The sequence below is a fragment of the Maylandia zebra genome, linkage group LG1, assembly GCF_041146795.1.
Source record: "Maylandia zebra isolate NMK-2024a linkage group LG1, Mzebra_GT3a, whole genome shotgun sequence".
Lineage (NCBI taxonomy): Eukaryota > Metazoa > Chordata > Actinopteri > Cichliformes > Cichlidae > Maylandia > Maylandia zebra.
In genome coordinates this window covers 1,597,711-1,607,453 of record NC_135167.1, presented here as the reverse complement: position 1 = coordinate 1,607,453, position 9,743 = coordinate 1,597,711, and the positions used below count along the sequence as shown (strand labels likewise).

The window sequence follows — 9,743 nt, the reverse complement described above, 5'->3', positions numbered from 1 at the left end:
CCACACCACACAAACCACTCCTTCCCGACCCCAGACACTGAAAAAGGGCAGAGTTCATTAGTGGCACCTGTCGCCTCCGACCTCGCGGCACCGCCCCATGTGCTTATTGTACCACCCCTCCATTGCAGCAGAGCCAGAGACCACACCCATCTCATGTCTGGTGGTAGCTGGTTATAGGCCCGCGTGACCCCTGCACAGCTGGGGTTACATGACATTAAATGTTACAGTGACAGCTGTAGACTGATCTGTAGCTGATCGAGCGGACCTGTTCCTGTGTTGGATGATAACATGTCCAACCTTTCTAATAATGAGCTCGCTGTATGTGCAGTAATCTCTGCGAGCCAGAAACTCAGATTAATCTAAATACACTGTTTATCAGTTTTTTCTACCCTTGGATCCAGATGATGGCGCCGAGAGGGGGTAGAAACCCCACCCACCAACTGCTCAAACATGTTTATGAGGGGCAACCAATCAAAAGAAAGTTGTCTTAAAACGGGAGGAGCTAAAACAGCTGGTTTCAGATGGAGGATGAACTGAGGGGCTGCGCAGAGGATCAGGTACAGAAGGATTATTTTGGACTGTGAATCATGCAAAGCTGCTCTGGGAGGGTCAGTTAGCATTGCCGTGGTTCCTGTGGTACAGATCCACTGGGATTATCCCACAGGTGTTTATCACAGAAAAGTTTATGATAATCCATAAACAGGCGCTACTGTTTTTTAGACTAACACATGAAGCATCGTCACGGCTCGAGCGTGGCTGAGCTCCGGTGTTTCCCAGGATGACTGTCCCTGACTGGGACGTGTTCACAGATCTACTGACGTATTTATGTTGGAGGACCAAACAAGCAGATGTGAAGCGTCAAACTCTTTACTCCAGACGTCCAACCTTCTGACTTTGAGAGGATGGAAAAGATCATTTGTGGGTTTAAACACTTCCAGAAATGTTTTTGCTGGTAAAATAATCCAAGAAAATATGCAGTGTGTCATCTAAGCAAGCACTGTGTTGCCCCTTTTTAAAGACGTTACCAGTAAGGAGCTCGCCAAAGCAGAGCAGTCATGTCAGACATGTTTCTGACCTCCTGGACTTCTGCCTCGTCCTACTGTCTCGCAGACAGGCTGCACTGGTCTTTGTTCTAATGCTTCACCTGTGAAACACCACCTCTCCAGTCACCACCCTCCACTCTTCATCTTCCTCATTCCCTCCTCTCCAGACCCCACCCCCTCTTTTAATCATCCGTTCTCTTTGTTTGATCTGGCTCTGAGCTTGCACTTGTATTTGTGCACCATTCATCATTTAAATACTGACTGAGGGGGGAGGGGAGGAGGTGTGTGTGCAGAGTCTGAAGGAATTTGTCGTTATTTGAACAACAGATTGGACCTGAATTCCTCCTCCAATCAAACTGCTGTCCGTGCGCCGTCTCACTGAGGACATAGAGGAGATCGAAGTTAGTAATAAGAGAAAAATGTAATACCTGATAACGCTGAGAGATGGATCAGAAGTACAGATGTAGATAAATAAGGATGTTCCCACTCCCCGGCTTTTATTATCACTGTATGCGTCTCGTTTCTGTCCATCGCAAGTTCAGAAAAGCTTCCTGCTGTCTGGGGAGCCATTAGGCTGCGGGGGGGGGCACACAGTGGTGCATTATTAATCCTGCCATTAGCTCCAAGTGCAAACCAGTCAAATGGAGCTTTTGTTGTGCTAAACCCGACTGTGACCACAACTACCTGTAATTACACCCTCGTGAAGACACGGTTTCACGTTCCGATGCTCCTCAGAGAGGCTGCGGTCGCTTCTGCCTGCAGCTGCTTTAGAAAGCTGAAGTCTGCGGCGTGCAGCACACGATAAGGAAGTGCACGCTTCAAAGTGCTTCATCTGTCAGTTTCATATAATCCTCACGCAAGAGCACAAGGCTCCTGACGTGTTCATGTAAAGGTGCGTCTGTTATTCAAACACTCAGAACTCACAGATTATTTTTAAACGTTGAAGCATTTAACGTTAGCATTTAGCCAGAGGTCATCTGACCGGATGTCATGAAATATGCCAACAACCACAAAACAAGAAAAAAATCCAACCGTTGCTCTAATGTCGCTTTTCCATTAACAAAAACGCATGTCAGCCATTTCCTGGGTGATCAGTGAGTGAAGGCGTTCCTGATCGTGGTTAATCAGCTGTGAGAATCTGAGGTGGAAACGCCAGCGTCTGAACTCTTTCTCTGTCCTCAGGAGCTGGCCGACCTTCGTCACATTCACGCTAAGCTAAAGAAGCAGTTCCAGGAGAAGACGGCAGAGCTCGCCCACGCCAACCGGAGGGTCGAGAGCCACGAGGCCGAAGTCAAAAAGTTACGACTGAGGGTCGAGGAGCTTAAGAAAGAACTGGGACAGGCTGAGGATGAGGTAGGAACACGGCTACGCAGGTATACGGCTGGGTCACAGATTATGGTTGATCTCATCTGCTTGTGACCCCGCCCACATCTCCATGACTCATTCCAAACGACCAACCGACTGACCAGATCAGATCTGAACCAGTCATTCCTGAAAAAACAACCAACACACAAACAAACCAGCCAGTCATGTGACCAACTAACCAAATCATGCAGCCAGTTAAAAACTGGCCCTCCTTCCTCCAAACCAACCGACCCGCCAGCAAATGACAAGCAAGCAGCAGACTAACAATACAAACAACCAGACAACTGGCCAAACCAATCAGCTACCATCAGAGCTGACACCTACAAACAGATTTTGTTAGTTATTCCAGGCAGCGTCAGACAAACCAGCAGCCAGTTCAAAACTTTATGAACCTCCGTTCTGACCGATTGAATTAATCGAACAGCTGGCCGATAAATACTTCTGTGACTAGGTGGGGTTTTTTCTCTTAATATTTTCAGGACAATTTGAGGTGATACAAAGTCTGGTGTATTTAAAGTGTTAAATATTCATTTTGAAGCTGTCTGTGTGGAGAATATTCCTTGGCTCTGGATGGAAGCATGCTAGCTGCCACAGCATCGACCGCTGTGTTTCGGCGCCACAGCAGCGTCTCGTGTTTGAGTTGCGCCGTCTGGCTGATATCGTGCAGTCTGAAGCGGGATTTATGCGTCTGCATTTTTTGCGTTTCCAGCTGGATGAGTCTCAAAATCAGACCCGGAAGCTGCAGAGGTCTCTGGATGAGCAGGTGGAGCAGACGGAGAACCTGCAGGTGCAGCTGGAACACTTACAGTCGAGGTAAGACTTTTTGCACCCGGTGTCCTACACCTTTGTCTCATTTCCTGTTGTGATATGAACTCAGTCACTCTTTGCTGAAGCAGACTTGACAAACGTGAAGCCGACGGCGGCGGGACATTTATGACTCATATCGCTAAAATGTTAGAAACATTTCTTAAAACTTTTGATTTACAAGTTTTGATGAAAAACATTGTAGCAAATTTGGTTCTCGTAAACCTGATGCTGGGCTTGTAAACAACTTGTTAACATTGCCCTGTGGCAGTAGGGGAGTTGTAGTTTTTAGGACTTGTAGTTTTATCCAAGCGACAACATCTGGGCCTGAAAAATTAAGCCAGCGCTGAAAGCTGCTAATGTTGGAATGCCAGGATGGAGAAATCAGCAGTTCATGGAAGCATCTCGCTTCTGACAACATGGACAACATCCATCTTTGAGATAGTCTTCTGTTCCTTCCTGCCAGCCCACAGCTCCCACAGCTCAGCTCAGTCTGTCCTGTTTCTGATACAAACACTTACGCTCAGCTAGAGTGTCGGCATGTTTATAACACTTCTCACACTCCTGAAAAGCTCTGCAGGCTCTTACTCAAAACACACCTTCAGGAGCGTGTGTGTGTGTGCGCGTGTGTGTGTGTGTGTGCGCGTGTGTGTGTGTGTGTGCGCGTGTGTGTGTGCGTGTGTGTGTGTGTGTGTGTGTGTGCGCGTGTGTGTGTGTGTGTGCGCGTGTGTGTGTGTGTGTGCGCGTGTGTGTGTGCGTGTGTGTGTGTGTGTGCGTGCGTGTGTGTGTGTGTGTGTGTGTGTGTGTGTGCGTGCGTGTGTGTGTGTGTGTGCGTGCGTGTGTGTGTGTGTGCGCGTGCGTGTGTGTGTGTGTGCGCGTGCGTGTGTGTGTGTGTGTGTGTGCGCGTGTGTGTGTGTGCGCGTGTGTGTGTGTGTGTGCGCGTGTGTGCGCGTGTGTGTGTGTGTGCGCGTGTGTCACTCAGCTCTATCAGCTTTGCACAGTCCTCCGCTCTCTCTTCCTCTCCTCTATGCTCTCTCTCTCCCATTTTCTCCACGCTGTTGCTCCAGCACCCAGCAGCCAATCACTGAGCTACCGGTCACAGGTTGCCGTAGTAACAGGGATCTCGCTCTCTCTCATGCTTCTGCTGATGTCGCGGAATGACAGGCATGTCGGCATGGCAACAGCTTGAGGAGGCTGACACAATCTTTGTGTTTTGGGTTTTTGTCGAGGGCGCCGCTTCTCTTCGTGCTTTCATTCAGTTTGTCGGCGGCTGCTCGACTGTCTGTGCTGCTCACAGCGTGCCGTGTCGTCGTACACCGGGTCTGCAAAGCATCTGAAGCCTGCGGCCTGTCTGCCGTCCAGCAGGGGGCGGTGCCTCTGAAGTCTGATTGGATAGAAGTCTGTGAGCTCAGGAACTGTGTCGACTTAATACAGCTCAAACATCCTCGTCTCTGCAGGTGTTACGAAGGAGGATATTATCTGTAGAGGCCAATCAGTTTGTGTATCAGGCTGTAAACATGGTTATTTCTGCTGGAAAGCTTTAACATGGGAGTCTATGGGGACTGACTCGCTGCTGCCCCTGCTGGCCTTCAGAGGAACTGCAGGTTTTTAGCACTTTAGCATGTTAAAGTCTGTTTTTTTGGTGACTCGCCCGCCGACTGATTTCAGGCAGTGTCTGGAAACACTTTTCCCGAGGTCGCTGAGCCCATTTGACTGAAGTGAGCGGACGTTATTTTAACCCTCTTTCTGTCTTCCTGTCAGACTGCGGCGGCAGCAGCAGAGTCCCGGCCTCTTCGGGAAGATGCGATCGGCTCGCTTTGGTCCTGAGAACCCCGACGGTCCCAGCAGTGATGTGGACGAGGAAGACGAGGAACTGCAGCTCCAGATCCCATGACACACACACACACCTGCACGCACACACACACACACACACACACCAACATCAGCAGTCGCGTGATGATGTTGAAGATTGTCGCTCTCGGCTGAAAGCTGATGTTTGGCAACACAAAGCAAATCAGCCCCCAGCGAGCAACATGAATCAGCTTTACAGCGCACCTGTGCATGCGCCTGCAGCGACAGGTGACGGTGTCTTCAACCAATCATCATTTAGCAGAACAAAGAAGTTTCAACAACAGACGTTCTCCTTGCAAACACACACACGCACACACACACACACACAGCAGGATGAAGCCCAGCCGGAGTGTGACAGGCATGAACAGGAAGTCCGGATCGTCTGATCCTCATTAAAAGAACTTAACTCAGACCGAACTGCAGGACAAGCCGACATGTTTTTATCCTTTCCACGTCCTCGCTCATTCTTACCTCACACCATCGTCACGAGCATCACAGCTGCTCCAGCTGTGATGCTGTATTCACATCTGCAGTATTAGAACTCCGCCCAGAGGGAACAAAGTCTGAGGTTCGAAGAGTTCAAAAAAATTATTTTATGCAGTGTTTCTGAATTTGAGTTTTTCTGCCAAATACCAAAGTGTTTAAAGTTCACGGGCCTCGCTGAGATCACTCGAACGCAGCATTCACACGCAGGAAACAGGTGGCTGAGGAGTGTGACGCTGCTCCACGCGGCGATGTCACGACATGACGCTGTGCACCTGTACACCTGCAGGGATCACAGGCTTACAGGTGTAAGGCGTCCGCTTTCCTCTGCTCCCCTTCTGAGGCCACTCGGAGCGATTTAAGTCTCTGTAAGGGAGTGGGCGGGGCCAGGCTGCAGGAAGAAGTCCCGCCAACAGCAGATATTCAGAACACCCGCTGAGCTGTGTAATGTTTACTATAATGTGTTCTCAGCAGGACTGAAGCTGAGTGGAGCTTAAAGTGTGTGAGGAAAAGAGGGAGGAGTCAGCGAGAGAGGCGTGGCAGGGCGGAGTCAGAGTGTTTGGAGCAGGAGCACCTGTAGCTCCGGCTGTGTGTCTGCTTTTATTTAACCTGAGCTGCTTTCTGCTCGCTTCCAGGGAGATAATCACTAACACTAGCATTAGCCCAGGGTACACCTGGGATCAGCCTCTCACCTGGAGTTCAGGTGTTCCCCAAATCAAATGCACCTGTCTCCTGTTGATCCACCTGTGTAGGCTTCCTGTGAGTTCTCAGTGTCATGCTAGAAAACATCCACAAACCAAATCCTCTGTGAGCGGTTTCGTGGAGGAGGCTCCATCCTAACCCTTCTTTTCCACCAAACTGCCTCCACCAACCATGTCAGTGTGCATCCACCTGAGCCTTCTTACCTCAGAGTGTCACATCCTGCTGCAGCTGCATCGCTGACGGCACAATTTGACGCCCTGGAGTGCGAACAGGTCGGCCGATCTGTGACGTCAGCTCGCTGCGCGCTTCTTTGCTTTAGCGGATGTAGACGGTGGGAAGAAAGTAGTCCCTAAATGAAACTGCAGGGTGTGTGTTTTCTTTGTTTTTAAGTAAGTGGGTGAGATACCTACGGTGGCCCTGAGAGACGCTGCAAAAGCACACAAAACACAACAGAAATAGGAAAAAACACGTTTTCAAAAGCACAAGGGAAGTGTTTCTGGGGAGACAATAACCCGACGGACCAGTTGCAGGAACCAAAATATGCTAAGAATCGTGCTGGGAGACTCTTCAAAGATGTGGAGGATCTATCGGTTTTGTGAGGAAAGAAAACAGGAGAGATAAGTGTGTTAGCCTAAGAATCTGTCATCAGTATCATATGAATCCATCCTTCTGCTTCTCCTTTTCAGGGGCGCTGGAGCCAATCGCAGCTGTCACAGGGCGAGTGGCAAGGTCCACCCTGGACAGGTCGCCATTCTGTCGCAGGGCTCACACACAGGGACAGGCAACCAGTCGCGCTCACATTCACTCCTGCATTCACACCTAGTGGCAATTTTTCAATTAACCTATCCCCACAAGCTGCATGTCTTTGGACGGTGGGAGGAAGCCGGAGTACCCGGAGGGAACCCACGCAAACACGGGGAGAACATGCAAACACAGAAAGACCCCGACCTGATGGTGGAATTGAACTCAGGCAACAGTGCTAACCACCGTGCCATCGTGCGTATGAATCGTGAGATTAAAACACACTTACCGAGCATGTTTTGGTTCCCAAAACTGGTCCATCAGGTTATTGTCTCCCCAGAAACACTTCCCTTGTTTTTTTCCTATTTCCGTTGTGTTTTGTTTGCTTTTGCAGCGTTTTTCTTCTTGCTGGTGTTTTCTTAAGTTGCAGTCCGTTTGGCCTTTCAGGGCCACCGTAGGTAGCTGCAAAAAAAGCATTCCCAATGAGTGTTTCTGACACTGCACTAACAACAGGAGGGGGTGCTCTGGATTTTGAGGTGAAACGTCCCTGAGACGTCACAGTCTGGGAGCTGAAGCTTCCTGTAACGATGCAGTATTTAGCATTTTCATGTCGAGTGTCCAGATGTTGTGAGGGAGGATGGGAAGCTCTGAGGATGCGATCTGAGAACCAAACACTTCAGAAAGATCCACTCATGAAACAGTCACACGATGCCGCTGTGACAGCAATAAACCATTCATCCGTTCATCTTCCACCAGCCTCGCCTTCACTCTGCCTCGACTCTGATGCTGGAAGGGGACCAAGACATTTGTACTGACCAGGATTCTGTATTCCTGCTATTTATGTTGTTCTGGTTTAGTTTTTATAAATGATCTGTACCACCGTGTTTTCTATTAGCTCTATAAATGTCAGCTGTACATACGAACACGAGTCCCGTGTGTTTTTCCTCTGTGTGCGCTGTGATTTATTCATGAGTGGGTCACAGTAATCACCGCCTTTATTGCAGAACTCCGTAAAGCAGCCTCGGCTTTAGCTCCACACGGGCACTAATGTGACAGAAGTTAGCAGGGTCGAGGGCAAGTTCTGCACAGGACACGAACGAGCACCGTGAAAGGTCGTCAGCAGCACACCCGTCTGTGACGGAGCTTTCAGCAGCAGCATTTAGGAGTGATTGGGGGTCTTTTATTTTGAAATGAGCGCACATTTCTGTTCCGTTCCTGTGTCCGACTTCCTGTCCTCCTGGTTCCTCCGTCCGTGGCCTCATACCAAACAAGTCGTCTGTGTTAAAGTTGTCATGGTAACCATGTGTTGACTGCGACCATTGCTAACAACGTTGCAAACTATTGTTCCTTTTGTACAGTTTAGTTTCCGCCTCCATTTTTTTCCATAATAAACTTTTTTCAGTTTCTGTGAATATCATCATAACATCTTCATGAATGATGCATTTTTGACCACGTCTCACTCCAGAAATCCAACATGGCGGCAGCTGAAATGCTGTCATGAGGCCTGTGACATCATGATGTCTGCATCCATGTTTGATGCATGGCGAGTGTTTCTGCATCTAAAGGAGCCCGCTGAGGGTGTTCGGCTGGGCCAGGGGTCGATAACCTGCGGCTCCGCGTGGTTTGGGAAAATAAATTAGTAATAAACAAGTATTTAGCTGAAGTGTATTTTATTTATGTTAGTGCATTTTTAACTTGTAGTTCTACATTGGAAGATTATTGTGATATAAAAATACAATTATATTAATTTTTCATCGCTCAAAATAAGCGTCACGCTCGCGGAAGCCGGTGTACCCGCCAAAACGCCGTGCACTTACCGAGACTTTCAACCCCAGGTAGGCCAGTTATGGATCTTTGGATCCTCATTATGTCAGCAGCTCTACCGTGGACTATGTTACAAACAAACAGCGCTCACGCCTCACAGAGGACAGCTTACAGTCCTGCTGCGCAGAGGTTCAGGAGCAGAAGTCTTATTGTGAACATGTCACAGCAGACCCGACGATGTTTGCATGAACACGCTTTACAGCATCTCTTTGTTGACCACTTTTAAAACACGGTTGCTGTGCGCATACAGCCGGTGTTATAGTTTGTCAGAACACCGGCTGTAGCTTTGCAGCTCACAGCCCGACACACACCAACACAACAGCAGAGAGAGCGCAGACGTTAAGGCGGCGAGGCGTGATTGCGGGTGCCGCTCAGGTGCGTCCGCCTCCCCTGCAGCGGTGCTGCAGACCACGCCCCGCCACACACATTAACCAGGTAAGATATATTTAGGCAGAATTTTGCAAATATCTTTTTTTTTTTTTTTTAGCAGCATAGTGCTTGTTTTTCCAATTCTTTTTTAAAAGTCAGGTCAAGGCTCCAAAAGCCCAAAGGCGATATAAGGAGGGTGGCTCACAGCAGTTTTTGTTTGCTGGATCATTTTAGTTCAGCTGGGTGTCTTTGCTTTGGTTATATTTCTTTAAGAGTTCAAAATGTGTTAATTACATAAATATAATGTAATTTTCTCTGTAGCACTTCATGGATTTCATAAGCAACACACCTTAGTTGTTCACACAAAGCATGAAAGTAAAAAACAATATATACAGCGTTATCTTCATTTTAGATGTCAGTAAGTATTTGCGGCTCCCAGTGTTTTCTTTTGCGTGGGAACCGGCTCCAAATGGCTCTTTGGGTCCTGAAGGTTGCAGACCCCTGGGCTAGACTGTCTTCGGGTCGGTGCTTCACTGGGAGACTCCAGGACGCTCTCGAGGG

The 9,743-nt window shown here is 48.7% G+C and overlaps 1 protein-coding gene across 2 annotated transcripts in view; it reads left to right on the top strand.

Annotated features, from left to right (window-relative positions):
* ccdc102a (coiled-coil domain containing 102A) overlaps positions 1-7,912 on the top strand; it is a 51,565-nt gene extending 43,653 nt beyond the window's left edge. For both annotated transcript variants that reach the window (XM_076883378.1, XM_076883399.1), the window contains exons 8-10: positions 2,226-2,396; positions 3,118-3,221; positions 4,974-7,912. In XM_076883378.1, coding sequence (XP_076739493.1) covers positions 2,226-2,396; positions 3,118-3,221; positions 4,974-5,106 — 408 coding nt within the window. In that variant the 3' untranslated portion in view covers positions 5,107-7,912. The remainder of the gene's footprint in view (positions 1-2,225; positions 2,397-3,117; positions 3,222-4,973) is intronic.
* The last annotated feature ends 1,831 nt before the right edge of the window (positions 7,913-9,743 follow it).